Source organism: Orbicella franksi, chromosome 4 (genome assembly GCF_964199315.1).
Source record: "Orbicella franksi chromosome 4, jaOrbFran1.1, whole genome shotgun sequence".
Taxonomy (NCBI): Eukaryota; Metazoa; Cnidaria; class Anthozoa; order Scleractinia; family Merulinidae; genus Orbicella; species Orbicella franksi.
In genome coordinates this window covers 12,121,709-12,147,300 of record NC_138148.1, presented here as the reverse complement: position 1 = coordinate 12,147,300, position 25,592 = coordinate 12,121,709, and the positions used below count along the sequence as shown (strand labels likewise).

The 25,592-nt window shown below is 39.6% G+C and overlaps 3 protein-coding genes and 1 pseudogene across 5 annotated transcripts in view; 1 reads left to right on the top strand and 3 right to left on the bottom strand.

Moving 5' to 3' along the window:
• LOC145484635 (uncharacterized) overlaps positions 1-25,592 on the bottom strand; it is a 198,198-nt pseudogene that overhangs the window by 7,551 nt on the left and 165,055 nt on the right. The gene's annotated exons all lie outside the window — the stretch shown is intronic.
• LOC145483395 (uncharacterized) lies at positions 1,799-11,481 on the top strand. 2 transcript variants are annotated; one of them, XM_081461903.1, is made up of 2 exons: positions 1,799-4,565; positions 8,531-11,481. In XM_081461903.1, the coding sequence occupies exon 2, from the start codon at positions 8,535-8,537 to the stop codon at positions 10,023-10,025; it is 1,491 nt and encodes a 496-aa protein (XP_081318029.1). In that variant the 5' UTR covers positions 1,799-4,565; positions 8,531-8,534; the 3' UTR covers positions 10,026-11,481. The 2 variants fall into 2 exon arrangements, with proteins under 2 accessions (XP_081318029.1, XP_081318028.1); XM_081461902.1 differs by having other exon boundaries at positions 1,799-4,657.
• LOC145483396 (BTB/POZ domain-containing protein 6-B-like) lies at positions 11,616-13,120 on the bottom strand. The gene has a single exon (XM_081461904.1). The coding sequence runs from the start codon at positions 13,117-13,119 to the stop codon at positions 11,668-11,670; it is 1,452 nt and encodes a 483-aa protein (XP_081318030.1). The 5' UTR covers position 13,120; the 3' UTR covers positions 11,616-11,667.
• LOC145483394 (uncharacterized) lies at positions 13,140-25,433 on the bottom strand. The gene is made up of 13 exons (XM_081461901.1): positions 25,206-25,433; positions 24,931-25,108; positions 23,300-23,472; positions 22,757-22,864; positions 22,221-22,364; positions 21,504-21,585; positions 20,419-20,504; positions 19,438-19,553; positions 18,926-19,004; positions 18,336-18,431; positions 17,278-17,502; positions 16,544-16,629; positions 13,140-14,721 (listed from the first exon to the last, which is right to left on the bottom strand). The coding sequence occupies exons 1-13, from the start codon at positions 25,281-25,283 to the stop codon at positions 14,649-14,651; spliced, it is 1,524 nt and encodes a 507-aa protein (XP_081318027.1). The 5' UTR covers positions 25,284-25,433; the 3' UTR covers positions 13,140-14,648.

Here is a 25,592-nt window from a genome sequence, read left to right as displayed (position 1 = left end):
ATAAACCGTTTTCGATATATTAAAATTCAGCTTGGCAGAGAGGCTCAGAAGACAAAAACAAAGGAAATTGAATGACCATGTTTATTCATTTCTTTTGTTTGTGTCCTCTAGGCCTCACTGTCAAGCTGAATTTTAATATAGCGAAAGTGGCCTATTTCCCAGTTCGATAAAAGTTCGTGATCCTTTCCCATTGGAAAATCAGCATTTACTTGAAAAGATTACCCCGAAAAAAGTCAGGGAAGCAATAGAGCGCCGGACAACGAACATCAACGGATGCTAGACGAACTTGCTAGCATATCAATACACTGAAAAAAAAAAAAAAAAAAAAAAAAAAAATAGATAAATACCCGATCTGTAGGGGGGTTACGGTCGTTTCGCATACGAGCTATTTCGCTAACGGTATCCGGCAGGTTCGCTAGCGTTGGTACACTAGATGGAGACCTAGATTATCTAATTTAGGAAGAGAAAGACCAGGAAGGGAAAGAGCGAGACAGAACAAGGTTTTCAATTTTCCTAACATAATTTTACATTAGTCTTCTAAATTCAGATATTACTCGACCACGACTTCAAGTGTTTCGTTCAGTGACTGCCTGTTACACTAATTCAAACAAATGATTAGCACTGATAATAAACACTAATTTTGCAATAAAGTTTTCTAATAAGTATTTTAAAGGAGCCCATTCACGGTACTTTGAGTTATTTTGGCCACGTACAAAATTACCTTTAAATTGAAGGAAATATGAAAATAATGGTTTACTAAAATAGAAAAACACCAAAGAGATAATAATAAACCACACAGGAACAAGAATGGTTAAAGGATGGAGAAGATTAACAAGGATTACAAACAACAAATTTAGGCTAAACGTTTCAAGATATGATTTCCAAACCGTGACACGTAAACGTAAAGCTGGGGTAAATCTCTCCTACACACCAAGGAAGTATTAATGTATTATATAGCGTAAATGTGGGGTAAAGTCGCGTAAACAGAATTTTACAGCAGCTTTACGCAAAAAAAACGCCACCGAATTTCAATTTGTTTGCTAGAGGGTCCGGGGCATGCTCCACCAGAAACGTTTCGTATTTTTAACGTTCCCTTGATTCTGAGAACGTATTTCTCACAATCTCAGCGCCATGCAAACGTAGCTAGAATATCTAAGATGGAGTCATCACTGCAGCTTTCGCTTCCTGAAGGGATGATAATGGATTGAAAAATGGATAAATTAATAGTTGTTGAATCGATTACATACTTCACTAACTACTGTAGTCTTGAGTTCACCGTTTACTCAGCTTGTCAACAAGAAGGAGGCGCTGTGGATGCTTCCGTGCCAAACTGTCGATTGTTGCACTAACGTCAGTTTGCCTATTGTTATAGTTGTTATTCAGAGCAAGACTAGACTCTCGCTCCACAGACTTCTAAGTTCGAAAGCTAACAGAATGCAGATTCTGCGGTACGTTACAATCCAGAGGCCAAGATACGTTAAATATTTAGCCAAAACATTGCGCTGTATTTGACAAAAATTAGCATCAAATAACAAGATAATCTTTCAAATAGTCAGGAAATAGTGTTAATTAACCGTCTCATCTAAATATATGAGTTGTTTTCTCCAGCGTATCGACATTCAATAAGTTGAAAGCTAAGTAAATGTAGATTCTTAAGAAAATTATGATTTACCGGTCAAGGCGTCACGCACTAAGAAGCTTAACTGGCCAACATTCACTACGTGGCCTCTATACACTTGTCGACACCATCTTGAATTTAGAACATGAGATTGAAACGGTCTGTCACACCTTTTCAAACTCGAGATCGAAAGCTCGTGAAAATTATACGTATCCGTAAGTCATGATAGCAATCCCTTAAGGGGGTATGGTACCCTAAAATATGGCGATGTTCATGAAAAATTCAATTTCTTGGAAATACAAGACTTAAGACCTTTGAGGACTTGTCAAAAACATTTTGAAACGATCTTGCCGAATTTCCTTCCAGATGAGTGTGAAATTTAAGGAAAGTACACAGTGGTATACAATTTTTCACGTAGCAACGGCCATAGCAACGACTGTTTACTATAAGAATGTGACCAAAAATATAGATTATTTTTAACTTATATGAACGAAACTATTTAGAAAAAAACTTTTAAGACATGCACAACTCGATTGGTGTAATTATTTGTGAAAAGCTTTGCCTCAAATTGCCATCACAGGCTCATTCATTTCCCTTATGCAAAGGAATATTTCCCGCAAATGCACCCCCTCCCCCGAGATCCAATCTGCACCCCCTTCCCCGCTATTTATGGCTCGTTAAATGCTTAATACTTCGTGTAAGAAACTTAAAGTGCATTTTTCTCAAAAGTTTACTTTTGTACCGACTGACGTCGCGCCGACATTTCTGCTTTGCAAGATTTTTCAGTAGAATTCCCGAAACTTGGGCTGATCAAAGACCAATAGTGTCGTGATGTCATAGACCAAAAAATCGTAACATTTTAAGGTCTGTCACGTAACATGAGATGATTTGTCCACTGGGTGTGGTAAAAAATAAGGTTATTTCCAAATAAAGCTGTAAAAAGCACTGAAAGTAAGAGTGAACTGTCAAAACTTAGGTTCATTGCACAGAACAAAACAGAAACTTACATGATATGCTTATCTGACAGTCAATTCTTGTTTTGTAAAAGAGCAGGAAGTGTTGGCGTCAATACTATAAAACACTACTTCAAAAGGCTGTGGCTGGTTTCCATAGCAACCATTTTGAGTAAAGTCTAGAAATTTAATTTCTCTTCTTGAGTGCAATAGCACACAACTGATCTTTCTTCACCATATTTAAACAAACTTTTTGGTCCATTTGAGGGTACCATACCACCTTAAATCGAGCAACTTATTCGTGTCAATAGTTCTACAAATATGACATGATTTAGGAAAACAAGTTAACGTGTCGCTGGACATTTCGTACACCTCAGCATTTTTGTCAGAACCGGGTGTGTAATTCTCCTGGCCTCTGAAGAGTCAGCGTGGGAAGGTTCGTTCTCTTCTTCCGCTGCCCTTGTCTTCGTCTGACGCGTGGACTACGGTGCAAAACTACTAACCTTTCTTTCGTTTTTTTTTTTTTTTTTTTTTAATTTACGTAACTCGTCTTATAAAGAACCTCCTTTTTTTTCTTTTCTTTTTTTTTTTTTTTTAATTTACGTAACTCGTCTGATAAAAAACCTCCCCGTTTATTATTATTATTATTATTTACGTAACTCGTCCTATAAAGAACCTTCCTTTTTTTTTTGTTTGTTTTCGTTTTTGTTTTTGTTTTTTCCTCCCAGTCGTTGACTTTTTTGACATTCTGGTCCCCTGCTAATTGCTGGTTTTCAGTGTCACGCAATTCAAAATAGATCAAAATAAAAATCAAAACAGGTCAGTAGATAAAGTCCAGAATCTGGGAAATGAAATAAGGCAAATATGCAAAGACTCTCGCCAAAATTCTGGGCACAACAATTTTTCTTACGCGAGATATGCGGATAAATTTTTTACCCAGATTTATAGAGATTTGTATGGAGACGCCATGCTGGTGCCCATCCGTATGGGCACCAACATGGCGGCCGGAAACCAACAGAAACATCTGTCACTGAGTTTTGCTACAAAAACGTGACTTTATCCCTCGAGGAAATCTACAACATTGAAATAATATTTTTTCTAAGACATGAACTGTTCAGATAGCCAAGTTCCCCGAAATAAGACACGTTTTTAACCATCATGACAGCTCTCTAGGCCGTCACGTAAATGCCGCGTCACGCAAAAGCTTAGAAATTCAAGCGTAGTGTATCACAAAACCAAAAACCCATTCGGAGCGAAAATTTGTATGAATATCAGTTTTCAGCTGCTCTTATACATCACTTAAGTAAAATTTCAGGACGATCAATAGTTTTGTAGTTCGAATTTTAGTGACGTCATGTGAAAACCAGCTATAGTCCAGACAGCGTAATAGGCTAGCATATTATGTCAACAACCAACCATCATTTTAATAATGATATTAAAATATTGTTTGCGTTCCGGCTGGGATTAATTATTTGAATAATCCTAAGTCGTAAACTGTAAACAAACACTCTTGTGCATTTTCTTGCCTATTTAGAATCTAACACGGCAGTTTCTCAGTGCTATGATTTTGGATTTTCTATGAAGAAATTTGCGTGACATGTCGATTTATTTCGATCTTCCTGTACATCCGGAAGTGGTTTCTACAGCTAATAGCTCTAAGGAATTATTGATTGATGGACTGTTTAGCTCGTCACGTAAGTTTTTCTCTAAAGATCGCATGACCGGTACAGTCATGTCAGTAGGCGGTTACGGCACAGTACGAGGGGACATACTTGTTCCGGGGCAGATATTACCAATCGCAATCTGTCTTTCCTGTCCCAAAAGAATTCAAAACACTTCAGTTGAACGGAAGACGCACCCGTGGGTGGGGCTATTATCAAACACCATATGACGTCGCAGATCGATCGTGACGACAGAAGACTGTTTCATGTACTTCGCACAGTGTGCTAATCTCGTGCTCTCTATCGCTCCCAAAACAAGCCAGGATTCGAAAGGTGCGTGTAACATTTAAATCTGTGTCCAGGGAAGAAAAAATAGCCTTGCTCATTCCGCGTTCTCATTCCAGCCTTTAGGGTAAACTATTCAGGTAAGTCTTTCATTTTCCTGTTTCAGCCTCTTCAGTTTTGTGTGATTATCTTCGCGCAATGTGAATAATTTCCAGTCTTGAACGCTTACTAATACGTGTGCTGCATTGCGTGCTCAACAAATAACCGTGCAAGCTGCCTACAACACCGGTTCCCAATTCTAGGTTGTTCTAAGGCGGGATAAGGTTAAAAAATGTGCCAGAAGTCTTCTCTGTTTTTACTATTTAGCACTGTTCTCCGAACCAAGGACAAGCTTGTTTTTCCTTGCCGCAACAACAATGCAAAGGAAAAGCAATACACAATTATAACTAGCGCATTGAGAAACCCCGTTGTAATCGTTTACTGATGCAGTTGTGATTATTAAACGTATCAACTAGCCTTTAGTGTAAGGTCGCATGAACAATAGCTAACAATAACAGAGATCTAGTGGTAGCAACCTATTCTATTTAATGTTTATGATCTGGAGGCGCTGCATGTTTATAGTTTAAAATCGTCCCGGCCAAAGTAAACATACATCCTCATTTTCGTGGCGGCACAGCTTTTGATTGTTGTCTGTTCAATTTACTCCGAAATAGATCAGCACAAGTTAGAGAAGTCGCACTTCTTTTTCTAGAAATATATGGGAATTTTTGTTTGTTTTGCTTCTCGCTCAACTTTACTTTCTACAAGAAGGGATTTTGCTTTAAACGACCCGACGCAAGCAATTGTAAATTAGGTCAATTGGTCAATTAGTTCTCTTCTTGTCACCGCTTGTTTTTCGACATGAAACTTCACACGCCGCACTGACTTTGTTACCACACGTATTTTTTTTGTGGGGGATCTTCGGTTCTCCTTTTCATAATAACCTGTTTCTTTTCATTTTCTTAGTATAACAACGGTTTAATCCATCTTCCATCTTCATTCCGACACACCTTTCGACAGTTCAACTGATTGTATCGCACATACTTTCGTCTTCTGTGGCTTGGGAAATTTCCCAGAGAGGTTAAGGACAATGATTATTACTTTCTGTAGCTGTCCTTTGTTATTGTAGCTGTTCACTCCAAATGGAAGGATTTCAATGCGTCGATGAAGTGTCTTAAACCTTCGGAATACACGGCGTCTCGAGTCAAGTGACATATGGACGAAAATCCCCATAATTTAATATCGATGAGGGTAAATTTTAGCGTCAAGCCGAGTTTCCGGTGGGCGGATTAGCAGTCAAAAAGTCGGCATCCGGCATTCGTCCAATAGTTTGACAAGACAAGAATGTCAATGAGTTTGGTGAACGACAACCTTTGAAAATGAGTGCAGCGCTTGGTTTTAAATTCAACTAAAAGCAGTTTCGGGCTTGTGTGTGTTTTTTGTTCCCGCAAAATCTTCCAGTATTTACATGGCAATATAGACTACGTCGATTAATCTCCAGGAGGTTACAAAGAATTTTCCATCGCGTGAGTCCCGTAAGTTGCCGTGGCATGAAGCTGTGTGCCATCCTTTGACCCATCTTTCCTTTTCACCAATAATGCGATAACAGCTAAGGTCAAAAAGATGAGCTGGTTTAATTGTAAATAGGATATTGCATTCTTGGTGAAGAACAACAGATAGGTGTGCCAGGCACCTCTGCTTGGATGTGAGGTCGACAAAGCACTGAATCAAGTTATAACTGAATTTTCCATTCTGTCAACTTTCCAAGCATCCCGGCTGTTGACATAAATTGATATTTCACACCTACTGTGCGTCGACAGAAAATGAAAACACCGCTTTGTCACGATGAATGCCGATGTCAACAGTTTCAGGTCGGTTTACAGTCTCTGCCTTTTGTCAATAGACCTATCACTCTGCTGCCGACATCACGTCCACGGTAACTTTGCCACACAAGCTTGTCACGCAAGAAAACATATCAATGTAACCTTGCATCCCAAAGTTTGGCGTCGTCACTTTTTAGAGTGGACGTCAAAATAAGCGGACTAAGAATGCGTCAGTGACATCCCAACTTTCCACCAGCCTGAACTGTTTTCATTCCTTTTTTTTTTTTTTTTTTTTTTAATTTTTCCTGATATTTTCCATCACAGATATTACAAATTCCTCTTTCCAGCATTTCCTAGTGGAGAAGGTGAATTAGTAATCAACAAACGAAAGGAATTATCTGCCCAGTTCTCGATCCGACCGAAGCCGCCTGATGTCAACACGCATGCAAATGACTTTTGTTACTGACTTACCGACATTATTTTGTAGACTGTTGAAAGGGGAAGTTCTGTACGGGTCCGCAAATGATCCCGGACCGCAAATGATCCCCAAATTGGACCGCAAATGATCCCGACTAAAAATTAACGAATGGCATGGATGGTGGGATGGGTGGATAGGGAATTGGCGTACGTGAATACCGATGTTTTTATTAAAGCCATCTTATAATTATAATGGCTTACAACTTGCTTTTTTTTCATACTTTCGGCTAAATTTTGTTGCTAACTACGATGTTATGAATATCACCACTCAATCATCAAAACACGACTTGGCTTGCATTTCTTTGCAGTTCTCAGTAAAATTATGATCCGTGCAACATAGGCTACATATCCTCCTTTGTTAAACATTGATATTTCGGTGTTATAGTTAAATCACGTTTTATCAGCCATTAACGCCATTCGTCTAAAGTTTTAAACTAAAACCTAACCATGAAGCAACTATTAAGGAAGACGCTGTCACCTGAGTAGACCCTCTACAACGCTTCATCACTCTGTAAAACACCTAGTGTGTAGCACTGGAAATTTGAACAAATTTATTTTGTAATTTTTGCTTGGTCGTATTTTGGCTTTAATTCCTCGGAAATGACTACTTGAGTATTCTAAGAAGCCAAAATTCCAAGCTATAGTTATGAAGTTCAGCTTCATGACCAAGTAACGCCAAGGCTTGCTCTTCGTTTTGACAAGTTAGCTGTTTGATAGATGTTTGATACTATCGCCACCGGGATTTCGAGAATGTTTACAAGTATGTGTTTTTCCAAGACTTCTGATTCAATAGATCGTCTTCACGTGACGTGTTTTTATCCTCATCAGGCATAAGAGGCGGTATATTTATATCTGTTTACAACTAGCGTGCTTTCTTTGGAAACCAGGCATTTTGAATTTGAGGGTTATGTAGGTTACGTGACACAAGGCTACGATCGAGTTTGTTGAAAAATATATACTTATCTCATGATTTTGAGCCTTTTTAGAAGTTAGAGCATTAGGAAAAGTGCTTATGTAAATGCTTGTTTCATAGTACTCATTATCAGTCGTCTGGAAAGCCAAAGTAGTTCCAGATGTTTACACTATATTCCGGCCGCCATATTGGTGTACCACGGATGTATACCAACATGGCGTTTTCTTACTGGGCTCTGTAAATTTCTGGGAAACATTTACGACGAATTTCTGAAGTTTGGGGAAACGCACAGGCCTTAAACTTGGAGAAGTGTCTTATTTAGTTATCTTCTATAGCGTACATCACAATTTCTTAGCTTTTTCCATTGGTTGATTTTCGATTTACTATTTTTTTTTATTGCGTGACAGTGAAAACGATCTGAACCGTTCGAAGAACAAAACAACAGCTGTGAAATATTTTTTAGTAAAACGATAAAAGATGTTTTTTAGTTCATATTTTTTGTATCTTTTCTCACCTTCCTCTGATATAAATCCATGCCATTCCTTATTGTTTGATCGGGATCATTTGCGGTCCAATATGGGGATCATTTCCGGTTCAATTTGGGGATCATTGGTGGTCCGGGATCATTTGCGGTCCGGGATCATTTGCGGTCCTAGGATCATTTGCGGACCCGTACAGTTCGGCTTTTTAAAAGCTTGTCATCCATGCATAAAATCCAACTACATTTATCGTTGACGTCTTTTCTTGTTAATTTTCTTAAGGAGGATGATGATGAGGGTAATGTTAGGATTTTGGCGAGTACAACTCTTCCTCGTAATCTTCAGCGCATCTCTCTTCGCATCTGTTATTCGCAAGACGTCAGCTGCGGGTGATTATAGACAGTGCTCTTTGAGACAGAACAGAACGTGCTACCAGTATTCACTCGCACGAAGACGAAATTTGACATGTGCAGTAAAAGGCGACAAATTCAGGAACTGCCAACAGATTGGTAATGCTGGAGCTTTGAATCTTACCTGTGTTGCCCCAGATGCATGCAAGCAGAAATGCCTTGCCAGCAACTGCCAATCTCTCAAGTGCAACTCAAAGAAGTGCAATCAATACTGCATCCGTGGACGTTGCAACATGGAATGCAATTCAGACGAGTGTGTTCAGGAATGCGCCGTCAGTGGATGCGAAATGACCTGTCCTGCAGGTGCAAAGCGTTGCACCCAGAAATGCAGTCGAGGTAACTGCAAAATGCATTGTCCATCGGGAGTGCAATATTGCAAGCAGTCGTGCAACAAAGGAAGATGTATTATGCTTTGTGATGGGAAAGAATGTTCCCGTTCTTGTCGCTACAGTAAATGCCTTTACAACGCTGAGCCCGAAAAAGTAACTGCTCCCGTAGTCACATCAACTTGCAACAGGGCAATAGCTCGAAGACAGAACATTTGTTACCAGCATTGCTTGTCGGGGGACTGTAAAATGATGAGTGTCGACGGCTATTCCATGCAGAGTCAAGTCTGCTACGGAGGAAACTGCAACATGAGTTGCAATGCAGGAGAAAAATGCAGCCAAGTTTGCGTTGGACGACAATGCCAGCTCGTCACCTGTGCGTCAGACATTTGCATTCAGGAATGCATTGCTGGAGGTTGTCATATGGAATGTTATTCAAAAATTTGTACTCAAATTTGCAGAAAGGGAAATTGCCGGATGGCCTGTTTGTCTTCGAACTCCAAAGTCTGTTATCAGACTTGCATTGGTGGAGGTTGCTTGACATCGTGTGAAGGTGAGAACTGCAGCCCTAGATGCTTTGGTGGAAACTGCAAGCACTCCCTTTATCAGCCTCCTGGCTTAATAGCTACAGAAGCTTGCGACGAAATAAAAGATGAGACATGTGTTCAGAGCTGTTCATCAAGGATTGGCTGTGCAGTGACGAATAGGCCCTCAAATCCATTGCAAATTTCCAATCAGACCTGCAGCGACGGCTTCTGTTTGATGAATTGTACTGGTTCAGATGTTTGCAACCAAGTCTGCTCTGGCCAGAAGTGCTACACGTTATCCTGTAATTCTAGAGAGTGCGTGCAGGTATGCAGTGGAAAAGATTGCGGCTTGCTTGAGTGTTATGCAAATACATGCACGCAAAAGTGCACTGGTTTGGGATGCCATTTGAAATGTCACCCGTCTGTCGAAGTGTGCCATCAGATCTGCATCGCCGAGAAAGGAAGGTGTTCTCTGGAGTGCTGGGCAAGGCAGTGTGTCACAACTATGTTGTAGTTTGTAATTAATTTGAACGTACTTGTTATACCAAACATATTAGTAATAAAATTTTTTACAAGCCTTGAAAAGGTTTAATATTTGGGACAAGCTTACAGTTATGGACTATGTGAAGAAGGCGACAAAAAATTGCTGTCAGTAAAAGAACGTACAGAATCATAAATCGCCGCAACTTGAACTAGAACAACTGAGTGACAGCCTCAATATAATTACCTTGTCCAGGCATTCACTCTGTTGGGGAACAGCGCGCGACGAACTAAACGTGGGCAGACCAGATTTTGTCCCCTCTCGCCAAACTCATCTACTAAATTTAGTGGTTGTCAATTCTCTTAATGTTACTACAGTTTATTGTGCCTTTGTGTAACGGCTGAAAAGCGAGTTTTGCTAGTGCGAAAAGCGTTTCTATTTCCGAAATATCAGTTCCTGCATATTATAGTACCTTCCAGGGAAATTAGTAGACGCAAAATAGACAGCAGCTTGTTGCAGCTTCACCATATTTGACTAGCCTCGTGCAACGTTATTATCATTTTAGGCGATTCGAGTTACTGTTATTCTTTTAATTTCAAGCTTTCGCCAATCTGCGGCATCGTCTGGGAATGTAAAGATTCCACGGTTCGTGATATAAAAAGCGGTGTAGTTGACACGAATCGGATTAGAATATAAATTAAGGACAATAAATTATGCAAATGTGGCGAGGGCAACACACAATAACATGGAAACTCGCTAATGAGTGGTAGCGAGAACAAAAGCTTGGAATTAAAAGAATAACAGTATCTCAAGGCCTCAGCAGAATGGAATATTTAACCACCCAAAATAGTACTGAAGGACAACGTCAAGCGTTTCACTATAACTGTTATGGTTTCAAAGCTTTAATTGTATAATTTCGTTGCGATAAAGAGCAAAAGGAAGTAACAGACATAGTAATAAAAACTTGTACAGATTCTTTTGATCTTTTTTATGTTGTTCTAAATGTATCATCGCCTTACGGCTCAGGATCCCCTCCCTTATAATTATACACCGACTTAGTGTTACAAAATATAAATCCCTGATTCTGTTATCCCATACTCCTTCTGTTTTCATTGAAGTGACCAAGTGCCACTTCCAGAGAATAACGCAAGCCTGAGGTCACAAAGATCCTCACGCTAACATGAATTAGATAAGAATTAAGTATTATACACTTTACAAGTTGATTAAACAAAATAATAAGGAAAGTAATGGTTAGCTGGAGCCTAGAGCCTAAAAGGAACAGAAAAGTTTTGGAGCTAGCCCCTAAAAGTAAAGGGGACGGAAGGGAATGCAAGAGATCACAAGGTCTAAACGAGATTTTAGCTTGTTCTATTGCTGTTATCTGCAAGAGCTTCAGATTCGGAGGTTCCGAAAACGTTCGTGAAAGAAAATTACAATCCTGAGAGCTACCCTTTACCCCCGGTCAAACCTGCACTTTTCTCTTAAAAGAATCGGTTGGTGTTGTTATATTGATGAAATATAACAAGCTGTTGAAAGATTTGCCATTCAAATTAACCATTTCCATATATAATTTAACTTTTATCAATTTTCTTTTGTCTTTTTCGGTTTCGTTTTGTCTCATCTCGCACAACTGATGAAATTTTGTAAGCATTGCTCATTGTACTGTTCTTCATTATCACTTTTCACCAATGTGTGCATGCACTTTGCTGAGACCTATAACGTCATACGGAAATTGTTCATCCACTTTGTAGAATAATAGCTCCAATATCTGTCTGGACTGTCCCTCGAATTTAAACTCAACGCCTTCACACTTCACAAACTTCATCGGAATGCATTTATTTGGAGATGCTCTTGTCTCATCGTTTCCCGTAATTGTAATCTTGATAATGAATTGAGCTTCCCTCGACACGAGGAAGGGTTTTGAAACTATCACGTCGAATCCCAACCTGCTGCCTCCATCCCGTGGCTCTCCTTTCACAGTAAATGTTCCGCTCACTGCAGACACCTCTTCTTTTAATCCGTGGCACCTAGATATTTTCAGTTGTACTGAAAACTGTCTACCCTCGTCTTTGTGGGCGTAAAGGCGAACCCCTGCAAAGAAGACTTCTTTATTGGTCGAGAACTTCAAGCTTTCCGAAACAGTGCTGAAACTTTCAGAACTGGGAAACGTTTGATTTTCTCTGTACCTGTGACAGCGACACAACTGCACTTCTGTACTTCTTGATTGAAGCCGAGGGCCACGAGGTATACAGGAAAATTTCGTGTCACCGGCAGTGACTAAGCCCTGTTTGTGGAACAGGTACACTTGTGACACCTCTTCCGCCGTAAGAATTCCCGTTGGTATTACAATGTCTTCAAACAATCTGGGAGGCATCAAAGGAAAACGAATCAGGTAAATCGCTTCTTTTAGAACTTTCCTCAGCGCTTTCCCTGTAGTTTCCGAACCTTTCACTTTGCAATTGGCAATCGCCCATCTCTTTGCAGCTTTGAAGACAGCGCACTCTCCGTCAACTAGAGTAAGGGCATCTCTCTTGAGAAGTGATGAAAGTGTGTCGCGACTAATCCAGAGGAGTTCTTCGCTCTGAAGGCAAGCGCTTGTTTTGATCTCCAATAGCCGCCAGCAGCGCTGCTCAAGGTCAGACTCGGAGAACAGCCTAGCGTGCTCCAAGATCCTAAACACATTGCTTTCTCTTAACTCCGCTGTCAAGAAACGGCAGCAACTCTCCGCCAGGAAAGGGACGATGTATTTCTTCGCCAAATACAAAAGTTCAAACACGTTCCCAGAGGTCAAGTGCACTTCATCCGAATATAAATACCGAATGAACTCAATAAAACTCCGAGGATGGCAGTCGGAGAGAGGAATCTCTTGCCTAGGATCAGCCATATTACCGTAAAACATGGCTTGAAACACAGGGCTGCCAAGGGACAGCAGGAATTTGTGAGCGTATATTAATTCACTTCCATGATCCTTGCTCGTGGAGTTTGTATCATGTGAGATTGCAAACTTGACATCGCTCATAAGAGGATTGTTTATCATTAACGCTGTTCTTTCGCGAATGGTTCTCTTTTCAGCTTGCACGTTGCTACAAGCAGTAGAACTGCCTTTCGTCGAAGTTGCCGATGCCATATGCTAAGAAAACAGCCTGTTTAAGTTCACTGAACGGCACTTGGCACAGTATGAAAGAGGACAGATAGATTTGATGGAGTGAAGTATGGAAAAAAAAAAATTCCAAAACCTGTCCATGCGGATAATCTGTTTTTACATACCTGTAAAAGCAAAACGTTGCCCGCGGGGTGTTTTAAAAGACGGCATTTCATTAATATCAGACACTCCATTAACCACTAATAATCGTTGTCTGGAAACATATGGTTCGGCACAAGTTCATGTTTATGTTCAAGATAGTAGTCCTTTCCCGTGGTCATTATGGAAAAAGTTCGTAACAGCCGTGGACTAAAACGATCTGCACATGAACAACTCGTTCTAAAGGATGTTGGCGCCTGCTTGAAATTATTGATTTTATGTGGAATTTCAAGTGTCCTCTTCAATTTCTGTAGCGAGTTTTAGTTCCGGAAAACGTGGTTCGATATGAGCGACACTGCTTAGAAAAAAAAAAAGGATGCTCGCCATCTTATACCCAAGTTATTCAGACAACGTACAAATGTAAAATTTGATTTTCAGCATGTAATTTTGTATGAAAGGATATGATGAGTAGTATTAAGGCTTAGAGTGACTAAAATGAAAATACGCAGAGATTGGCTGTCCGTTTTCGGTTAAACCTGCTAGAGGAAGCTACAGATGACGTAAGAACACACAGTTTGCAAAATGCAGGGAAAAAGATAAGACCACTCCTTCATGTATTTATACTCATAAAGTAGCTGAAAATCCGTTTGACATATTTTATTCATATATTCAGCTGTATAAACAAATCTCGAAAGTTTCCCCGTGGGTTATGCGATATGTTCTTGGCACATTTTGGATCAAAGACAGATTTCAAGAGCTTCTGAAGAGAATCAAAATACCATGCCTTTTATTTAGCGCACGTTCGAGTGACGTATGTTTTGGCTCTTGAGCCCATTTTTTTTTCTTTTTATGTGCATTTACCTTCGTCTTCATAGTTAGTTTCTGTGTTGGTTTTAGCGTGTCCCAAAGCATTTTGAAGTTATCACCGGTATTCCATGTCAGTTTGACGAGATTTAACCACTGAATCTTGTTTCTACTTCCTCTATCTAACAGTTGCTCGCGTAATTTTTGCGCGGGAATATTAACATATCACTGAATGCAGAAAATGGTAGTTCGCGTCATTGAGTGTTGGAACGTCAACTGATTGGACCTGAAATCGAGCTCCAATACAAAATGGATAATTCTTGGAGAATTCTTCTCCAAAAAGCCATAGCCGGGACATGCGTCCTTCGACCTTAAGTTCAGTTGGGAATTGAGACTGGCTATTATAATTATCTCATCAAGACCGTCATTCTTTGCGCTTTTGAACGCGTCACACAGCAGTGAGTGAGGAGGAAAGTGCTGGGCTGCTTGCTGGGCCCCTTGGATTCGCTCCTCCATTCTATAGCCAAGTCCCAAAGAATTGTCCTCATCTCTTCACTCCTAAAAACGACTTGAGCAAAGGCATTCTTCTAGATATACCGACTGGCAAAGCTTCATGGGCTGTCCACAACAGGAAAAACATAGCTCAACACATGAGGGTCGCGATATCCGCTTGGAGACCTAAGACTTTGAGAGAAACATTAGATAGAACATATTCAATGGTCAATTGAAAGCGAGAAACCGAGTTCAGAAGAGGTAAAAGAAGGAATACACATAATGAGCTATCCTAGGTGTCACAGCAATGTGTGTAAAGAGTGCAAGAAGGTAGTAGCGTCTTAAGTCTATGGCAAAACAAAAATTTGCAAAAAATAGAAATAAGCAGAAGCTACGTAGAGTGGGAATTTGAAGGCTTTGAAAAGAAATATATCTACCTCGATTGTCATTTGCAGTTTTCTGTAAAGACTTGCTATTGCTTTTTGCAATAGCGATTCTATCGCGATCTAGAACAATGAAGATAGATGTTGTGCAAAAGGTTATGTTATTTGGAAGTTCCCCTAGTCTGATTTTTACCCCTTTTTTCCTCCCGATTGAGCAGGAGATATTGAAAATTAGTTTTCCCTACAACCCTATTGATCATATTCCACGCTTTGAAAAGAAATTCGTTTGATTTGCTTTACTGAGAACAAATGATGTCAAACGTAAAATTAAACTTGCTATGGGCTAATTCATAATTTATTGTGTCGAATTAATCAATATTTTTGTTTCGATTTGGTAATGGCAGCCTCTAGTTGTGTACTGCGCATATCATTGTTTTTATTTTATCAACAACTGAATATCGAGTCAACTTAGTCGCTATCAACTTTTAAAATGCCTTTAATAACTAAACTGGCTATTCACATTATTTTCTTGTTTTGACTAACGATCGCAAAACAGAACTTCTTTGCTATTCTAACTAACTTGTATCCCTAGCTCTCTAGCTCTTCTGGTGGTAAGTCTTTATATCCTAGCATCTTATTTCTGCAAATAATAGCAGGGCAGCATTGGACTCAACTTACACCGCACTCAGCTAACTACCCCTCGGTTAAAACGAGAACTAGTTGTGGAGAGGTTGAGAAGCAGAGGTGGAAAAAGAGAGCAGTTAAGGTCATTCCACTGAAATAGAACCGGCAGTGAGACTCTTGTTAAACTTTGCCTATTGACTGTTTATATTGTTAAATTTGGAAATAAAAACGAGGGGTCCCCATGTTCGTTTAGGAGCACCAGCACCTTGTTTATACCATGTAAATCCTTACAATAGCAGCATGATTATAGTCACGATTGCTTGCTAAAATCACGTTTACGAAGATTGTTTCTTGCTCAATACTGAGAATTGGCCCATATTTATTTTACATAGAGAAATTTATTACTCAATTCAACACGACGGAAAAAAATGATAGGTCACCGTACTCGTTTTCGAGAAAATGACGATTTACCTCTATGGCGAGGTCCAGCCGCACAGAAAAAGCCGCCATTTTTTAATGCGCGCGCTAATCACGCGTGAAATTATGCGCAGTAGGGATGCGCAATGCAATACTGGGGAATAACCTTAAATAAGTTAAATAAACAAATTACAATATTGAGAGAGGAAGCCACATCAGCCTTAGTTGGTTTTCATACGGGTCCTCTATCCTGGTCCAATTGGAATTTGGAGATATTGCTTTTTGTGGAAGAAGGAAAACCGGAGGATCCGGAGAAAAACCCCCGGACGAAGGCGGGAACCGACAACAAACTCAACCTACATATGGCACCCGGCCGGAATCGAACCCGCGCCACATTGGTGGGAGGCGAACGCTCTCACCACTGCGCCATCCCTGCTCCCCAAAGAAAGAGAAGGAGAGAAGTAGATCGGACGGAAGGGACAACTAGCGACTCGATCCCTGGCTTCGTATCTACAATGAATGCGACAGATTTTCGAGGAAGAAATTATATTGTTTTAGAGCATATTCACATTATGAAAAAAGATACTCACGTATAATTTATAAGACCTTCTTTCCTGGGGTCAAGCCGCGTCAGTAGACGTGCAGTTTGTTCAATTCCGAACTCAATGCCTGCTTTCTGTGAAGAATAAACACCGTATATTACAATAATTATCTTTATTTTTGGGACTGTACTCAACTGGATCGAAAAGAAAACAAATGCAGAAATGATCTTTCTGCCTCGTCACTGTCCTTGTAGGGGGATCAGCCGTAGAAAAATGCCATGAAACGGTGTCCTTTTTAACCCGTGACTGCCTAAGCAAGTTACGAGTTGTGGTGAAGTTACGGGTTGTAGTCAAGTCAAGTCAAGTCAAGTCAAGTCATCTTTATTTAGGCATGGTAGCCCTATCAGCCATAGGCTGGTATCAAAAGGGGCCTTGCGTAAAATTAAGACTACATGATAAAAAATTCAGAATTTAAAAATTATCGCAAAGTTATGTACAAGGAATTTAAAAATTGAATAAAAAGGAAATTACATATCTATGAAGTACAATTTTTCTAGCCCAATACAACAAAAGAGAACAATCGAAGTACATGTAAGTATTATATTGTGGATCACATTAAACCTCAAGTCGGAAAATCACAGGTTTGCGCATAAAGTGCTTTGATTATGCTGTTTGTGTGCTTACTGGATATGTTACACGAGCTACCGAGAACTGCTGCTAACTTTGACGTACAAATTACTTGAAAATGTGCGTTAGAAAATATTAAGTTAAGTCCAGCCTACCTTCAGGCATTTAACAAAGTCAGTCCTTGTAATCTTAAGCACGCCTTGAGAGTCAAACTGCTGACAGAGTTCCAGCCACTGATCTTGATTACTTGAGATGAAGGTTTTGACGACACTGAGTGGATCTTTGACACCCGGCTTTAGATTTGCTATGATTTGAATGTCCGGCTTGACTTCACGAACTTCCTCCAGAAGTTTCTCAAACTCCTCGTCTAGATATACATCCTGCATAAGAGCATTACAGCGTTTCTCTAGTTTCCATTTAAAATGCAGTTCTATCTCCACACAGGGCTCTCTGAACATTTCTCATCCTTTCTCCCAATGTTCTTACAAAAGCATTTGCGTCTTCCTCGAATTTGCAACGCGAATTTTAGCAATATTGAAAGGATGTGGCATAATTATCATTTTAAAACCATAAGGCCAGTGGAAGGGACGGAAAATACCCGCGCTGACTTAAATAATTTATAACTTGGTCAGTATTTAAGGAAATAAGGAGACAGTTTTGATGGTGTTCTGACGTTTTTGAAAAATCAATAAACGGTGGATCCAAGATAGCGACTGTTTGAATTTCATCGCGTCAATATGTGATATGTGTTACAAAAACGTCATTATCCCATGTTACTTATCTCAAACGAATATTTTGGTCTTATTATATAAGTCGCTATCAGTGCTCAAATATTCTTAAAGTTACGATGGGGTAACCGATTTTCCCGGTAATTTATTTGGGATCACACGTTTGCGTGTATCGTTTGAGTGACAAATCATTCAAAATTCATGCTTTTCATTGGATGAACGGCACAGAAAGAAATTTCCGCCTGTAGATTTGGCGGGTTGAAGGAGATAAAAGTCCTTCGTGCCGGACAACCTACGATTGCGAGAGAGCTGGTGAGAATCTCATATGTCATTGAGGCGACCTTTCCCATGCTTTCTCGAGCTCCCTGTTACACTCTTATTTTTACTTTTGATTGGTTTGTAACGTAGTGTTAGACCACGTGACCTCTTTGGCTCTGAGACAGGTAGATTAATAGAGAAGGGTTCTTATAGATGTAACACGTTACCTTAAAATGAAGTTCTGTTAAAGCGCTATCAGAGTAGTTTTTCGCTGCTGCCAAAATAGCACAAGCTCCCATAGTGTCGATCGGATTGCTTCCAATCTGCGAAGAACACAAGGTATACTAAATTATCTATTCTGATTCATTATTTTGATTATTTTTATTTACTGCTAGGAATGTAATCGTTAGCACTGGGTATGGAACTAATTACGCTATTATAGCGGTTTTCAATTGAGTGTCCTAAGTCATATCGCTGGCCAATCACAAACAACACAGACAATTCAATTGACCAATCAAAACTCGAAGAAGATATGTGCAGCCGGCGAGAAGCGCGGGAAAACGTGCGCCTACTTTTGACACTCAAGGAACACTTTTTAATGAACAACTTGGTAATACGTCCGCCGAGGAAAACCAAACTGAACTATATGACCAAGTGTATTTACCTAATAGCAAAAAAAAAAAGAAGAACATTTGAGCCCAGTGAATCTGAATTTGAACGTTCTTAGTACAGCTAAACTCCTTAAGCAGCCGATTTGTGCGGCGATATTAGTAGCGAACGCTACTGCAGGATATTATTACAAAAGAAAAAAAATCACCTTGAGAACTTCCAGTGTGTTATTTCCCTCCAGTCCTTTAGCGATACACAGAGCACCTTGGGCTGTTATTCTGTTGTTGCTAGACGAGAAGTAAGTTTCACAGAAATTTGGTACGTAAGGTTTTGATATCAAAGTAAATGTCTGATAGCTATCTTTCAGGGAGAGGGAAGAGGACTACAAGGTGGATACCAAATCGTCCCTCCCTGTCCCTTCTCTCTGTCGAGATTCTGCTCACTTCAATATCCAGCTGCAAAGAATATCCTAGCAGAGCGAAAAAAGCTTTTTTTCTGGTGTCATGATGCAAAAAATAACAATAATAATGTGCTTGCACTCACCCGATAGACATACGTTCCTAAACTAGAGTCAGCTTTTTTTCAGATACTTTTAGAAATCGATGAAAAAAATCCTTAATAGCGGGGTTAACCAATAACCCCACTATTAACCAAACTTTGAAACATATGTTCCACTGTTATACTCCACTTGATACGTTGCATTTTTTAATCCATGTTCACCTTATGTCCAACTCCGTCAGTGTATTATTCGCTCTGATAGCTTCACCCAACGCAACAGCTCCGTCGTTGGAGAAGCCATTAAACGACAAATTTAACGTCTTCAGAGTGCAATTCGTCTAAAATAGAAGAATAACTAAGTAAAAGGACTTAAAATCGCTGTCATTATTTTGCTCACTTTACTATCGGTGACACTAGCCTCTAACTATGGATGCCAATCATGAGGCTGGAATCTCTCCGTTCTGCAGCTATATATGAATTATATTATTTAGCAATTATTCCACGAGCGCGCGATGGATACGAGGTGATAGATAGCCAACGAGGCGTGTAGCGCCGAGTTGGCTATAACCATCTCATATCCAGCTAGCTAGAGTTGAATAATTATTTGATTACAAACGCACCCCAAATATAGAAAACTAAAATAAAATAAAAATACAAACGCCCCCCAAAAATCGCGCGTACGCTTATCATATTTGCCGAGCATGCATGGGATAATGGCTCATATACCATGATGGCTAAGCCAATGAAAATACTTGAACTGCATTATCAAATGATCCAGTTTTTAATACAATCTCGTATACATAATATACGTAGACACCTGGTTGATGAAAAAAGATACACGTAATAATTATGGCGCACCAAAACTGAAGCATACCTCACCCCATTAACGTTCTCATTTTCACATTTTTCTTTTATATTTAAAGTAAGACAACTTAAGGACATGGAGATCATTGCTGTTATGTACGCAATTTAAGCAGTTGAGTAAATATAACCTAAGGAAAAAATATCAGGCTCGATCGAGATTCCAACCCATGACTTGTACTTGTAGTAAAAAAAGTGGCAAATTGGAATTTTCTCAGTCAAACACTTGGAGTAAAACTTCTCCCTTTTGGGCATTTACTAATGTTAATTATAACTGACGGGACCCAGTTCCGCATTCATCATCTGTGTCCGTTCTTGCCTTTGTGGTTTACTCAATCTTACCCTCAGCCCGTTGGCAATTTCAATCGCACCCTTTCGACGAATGTGATTCCAGCTCAGGTCCAAGTGCTCCAGTGCATCGTTGAAACCTGCATCATAAAACACTATCAGAAAGCTGTGAAAGGTAAAAAGGTACAGTTACAAGTAAGTCTAAGTCTACATACGAGCCAAGTGGCCCATCAGGTCGGCGCGTATCTCCGGTTCCTGTAGCATGGAACGACTAGGAGTATTTATATTCCCCTTAGTTGGCATGCTAGTCTATCGCAGGGTTACACCCAGCATTAAATTCGCTGTGTGGAGGGAGGCACTGTAAGAGTAAAGCGTCTTGCCCAAGAACACATCACAATGTCCCCGGCAAGGACTCAAACCCGGACCGCTCGATCAGGAGGCGAGCGCACTAACCATGAGGCCACCGCGCCTCCATCAGAGAGCTGAGTAGAAGTTACATTCTAAGGGAATATAAAAGGCTTCCTGTTCGAACTTAGGCAGAAAAATCCGGGACCGAGGAACCATGGATCCTGTACTGCTTGTGAAAAGGCATCACTTTTCACAAGACAACATGTTATTCACAAGTCTTTAAAAGATGTCCAATGAGCACGGGAGGATGAATTGGATCAGGTATACATGATTTAAGTGCACGGATTTCTCACTCTAAAAATCGAAGAATACCCTCCTCAGAATTGACACGTGTTTTTCGATGTTTTCAAAAATCTCCGATGTTCAAGCGAAAGTATATTCAGCGGACACAAAGACCATGAAAATTAACGTCAACGAAACAAAAAAGCGACGTCATCAAAAATAAGAAAAACCAAAGGAAAAGAAAGAAAGAAAAAAAGAAGACCTAAGCCATCTCAAATTCCGCTTGCTGCGTGTGCCTCAACCCATTTTTTTTTTTTCTTTTAATGCTTCCTCAAAGGGGAAAATGGTATTGCAACTTATATTTAACAAATCATGATATATGCCTGGATTATGCAAAAGGCGAAAACGTTTTCAAACGTAAACGATACGACGAGGACTTGGTGCCGTAACGCCCTTTTCATTAGCACCGTAATCCAGTCATAAACATAACAGCGTAATCTGTATCTTACTTATTCCAAGTCCTAGATTTTCTCCAGACTCCTCCGAGAACTTGTTGTGGCTGAGATTCATCCAGGTGAGCTTATCATTACCCTTTAAATAATAAAAATAATAAAACAACAAAACTCTTTTACCTATCTCACAAAAACAAGCTAGTTACTTATCACTACTGGGAGCTCCCCCTATAAGAATTGGGAGCTCCCCTCCTCCTCCCCCTATAAGAATTGTACTTACTCCTCTCATGATAGAGGGTCCAGCTTTTGCGTAAGCGAAGACAAAACAGGGTGTCTATAACGATATGCAGTCAATAGCTCACTTTACGTAGTTACGGTTCAGCTTACAGTATCTAAAGGCATTTTTAGCTTGTATATCGGGTGGATAGAAAATAGTGTAGCTCATCGACTGAACAACTACGTAAATTAAAGCTATAGAATTATTGCCCGAGTGGTTTGTGTTATCACAAAAACAGGGACGCCATCGTAATAATAATCCGCACTCTTCCCGAGAAAAACGACTTGGTCTTATACAAAAAAAAAAAAAAATTACCTGCTAGCTGCGTTTAAATTTTATACTTTAAGATGGCCGTCAGATCGAACAAAAACTAATTTTCCTTTTTGCGTTACATTTAGTTGTTGTTGTGGTACTATTGTTTTGTTTTCTTTTTGGTTTGTTTTTGTCTGCCCCCAAAATACGGGAAACAACGGCTCTATTTTCCAGCCTCACAGTACCTTGAGAGCATCAAGTAGATAAGCAGTATCCTTATCAGTGAAGCCGTTATTTGCCAAGTCTATTTTAAGCAAGTTGACGTTGTTCTGTAGCATGTCACACATCCATTGACAACCTCGAGCACCAAGCTTGTTGGAAGACACATCCTACAATATAAAAACAAAATTCAGGTTAGATTTCGACCTGACGAAGCCACGGTAAAAAAGAAAAAAAAAACATTTCGAATCGAAAAGACACTATTTTTCTTAAAAATGACCTAAGATAGAGAATTCTAGGTGCTTTTCAAAACCCATGATGACAGTGCACGGGTTTCATTAAGCGCGAGGTACCAGGCAAATTGACTGGCTGTGGGGATGATTTTGCCCACCTGGTTTGACCATTTTGGGGAAGTTTTTCTTACGAAAAAAAAGAAGAAGTGCTGCCCGCCTGTCAAAACCAGTTGACCTTCTGCTGAAAAAGGCCAATGAAATCTCTGTTGCAGTGTATTTGAATACTTTAACAACTGCTATGAAACTTCTATATCAGCCTGACTACTTACCAGTTCTGTGATGTAACAGTTTTCTTTCAGCATCGCTGCAATCGTCGACCCACCCTCTCCCTCTAAGTAGTTATCATGAAGGTTTAAACTGGTTAATGTGGTGTTGAGCTACATGAGACAAAAGTAACAATGCTTCACAGGTCAAAGTATTCATGGTCATTCATTGCCATTCCTGAATTACATACGAATGACTAGAGCGAGAAAGACAAAAGTTTGCTCAGTTCCCTCGATTCAGAGATTAACGAACAACAAGAAGGCCAAACAAAACTGGTAAATAGAGGTCCATTTAGCCAACTTCTTGAAAAATCCGCCCAGAATCTAATCAGTCTTGGAAGAAATTGTGGATAAGAAACAACTTTGTTCCAAATCATAAAGTTGGTGTTTGTTAATTCGTCGCGCACAAATGATGGGGGTAAATTCTTCTGCGCCTTTAAGCTACCGTTTATTTCACATAAACAAAACAAACAAACAAACAAAACAGAGGAAATGCTTAAACGTTTGCTTTGAAAAGGTGAGGACATTTTTTCAGGTCAGAACTCACACCTCCAAAGCAGCTGCAAGAGCCCTTCCTCCTTTTGGCCCCAGCAGTCGGTGTTTGAAATCAAGATGCTTTTCTTCGATGTTCTTCAAGAAGAACGACACAGGTGTTATGTCCAAGCATTTGCAGGCAGCCAGGTACACCTTCCTTCCCGTCGAATCGTACTTTTCTGAATGCTCTGAAATTCACGTTAAGAAAACCGCCATTGTATAATTATTCAAAAGTTAAGGAGTTTTATCTAGGTAATGCACACTCAGCTCGGACATTATTTCCAGTGTAGAGATAGAGAAGTGAAATTTGAAATGTTTCTCTTATATTAAAAGTGCAAGCGGGTCTCACTCGCAATCAAAGAGTTTGGGCGTCCCGGTTTCGGATCGAAAGAACGCTAGGTTCGAGCCTAAAATTGCTTAGCTCGACTTAGCCATCGGACGCTTTAGCACTACCAGGAGCAGTAGTAGTCAAAAGTTTATAAGGAAAGCATTTTAGATTTCTGGCAGTGTAAATTATTAACTCTAGCAGTAAACTGTTTATACGGCAACATGAATGAAGCCTGCTATGGGCAAGCCTTCTGTGAGTTGAAATATTCCTGATTCCTTTCATTCTTGGGGAAGGCTCGAAAAAGTCTTCACTGATTGCACGAATGAATAAAATTATTAGTTTCTAAATAAATTGTTGGGCTGCGTTTATCAACTTGAAAATATTATTTTACAAAACCGATGAAAACTCGTCGTCACTTGATATAAATAACCTTTTCACTCGTTCCTTCTTTTTCCCAGTTGTAATTTCGTTTCCGAAGAGAGCAACGCAGCAACAATTTGAATGATAATTGCAAGTGCGGATAGCAATATTGAAAGTTCTTTTCACATTTTCCTATAGAATTTAAAGAAAAAGACATGCAATTGAAGAAAAACATTTCCGGTTTATTATTTTTTTATTCGCTCTTTCGCTGAAAAGGGTTGTTTAAATTTTAACTGATTCCCATTCTGTTGCTGCTAATTGATTGTGGGCTCAAAACGGTTTCGTCAAGTATGTTTTGGGTATTAAAATTCGAAAAGAAAGGAAGCTTGAACAAATTTAGTTAACTAGCAGCTATATATTTATTTAAATGAAACTCATTGCTAGGTATCAGTGCTGGGTAGAAATTTTAATTACGAAAAAGCTCGCGGAGTTTCAAAGTGACCGACTCCAGGCTGTCCTGGCTGAATTATTCATTTATTGTGCGAGAGACAATTATTCTCACTAGCTTTGCCGAGCTTTACCTTTGGAGAGTATTTTTTTGTTTTTTCCCATAACATTCGCTTTTTGCAAGGGTTAGACTGCTGTTTATGTTTGTATACAGACAATGGCCACTTCTAAATTTCCTCTTATGCAAATCAAAACTCTTCAACGATCATAAACTGAGCTGGCAATTTAATAAATTCAAAAACTGTTTTAGGCTAATTAAAAAGTAAGAACATGCGAAGTAAAATTCAAACATAAGCAAAACGTAGTTATCACTCGTGTACTAGTAAACAAAATTTAAATTATCCACCGGCTGTTTAGACTTAAACCTTAATTAAACCAAAACATTATTGCAATGAAAGCTCCCAACTAAAAGTTTGCACCATCTCGAAAAAAGTCTTGAATTTAAGCTTACCTTCCGTATCAAGGTCGGTGTCGTAGTCGCTATCACTTGCTGCTACGTCAGAGTTTTGCGAGACTGCAAGCTCGTTTTCCGTTCCCATGAAAGTTCCGTGTTTTATAAAAAAACCGCCGACACTTTCGGTCGTCCCTGGAGCTTCCTCGTTTTCGCTTTCTTCCATTAGAGCATCTCCCTGAATGAAAACAGAGCGAAGCAAATGAGATTTCATCAGTTCGGGTTGATAAAATTTTCCACCTCATACGCGATTTCAATTCGAATTAAGACTTAACCTTTATGCTGAATTGATCGCTATCTCTCAAACTGTCAACTGGCGACTCAGAAATTGTTTTTAATCCACCTGCCGACATGACTTAAAAGTCTATTTTGCTGTTCTTTTGTCTTGATTCCCAACCAGGCAGTTGTCTTGTCCAAACTTCTGTCAGGTGCGGTAGCGAATCAAGGTTTCCATGGGAACGGCAAATCTCCTTTCATGACGTTGCGAAGTTCGTGACCGCCAGCTAAACAAAGAATGGACAACAGAACATTCTTTACGAATGCGCATTGAGGGGTTTTACTTTCTTGTTTGATGAAAAAAATACACAGTAGTAAGAGAACGAAAGCATATAGAGATTGCTAAACTTAATTACAAATTCAACATCCTCAGAAAGAGCATTAAC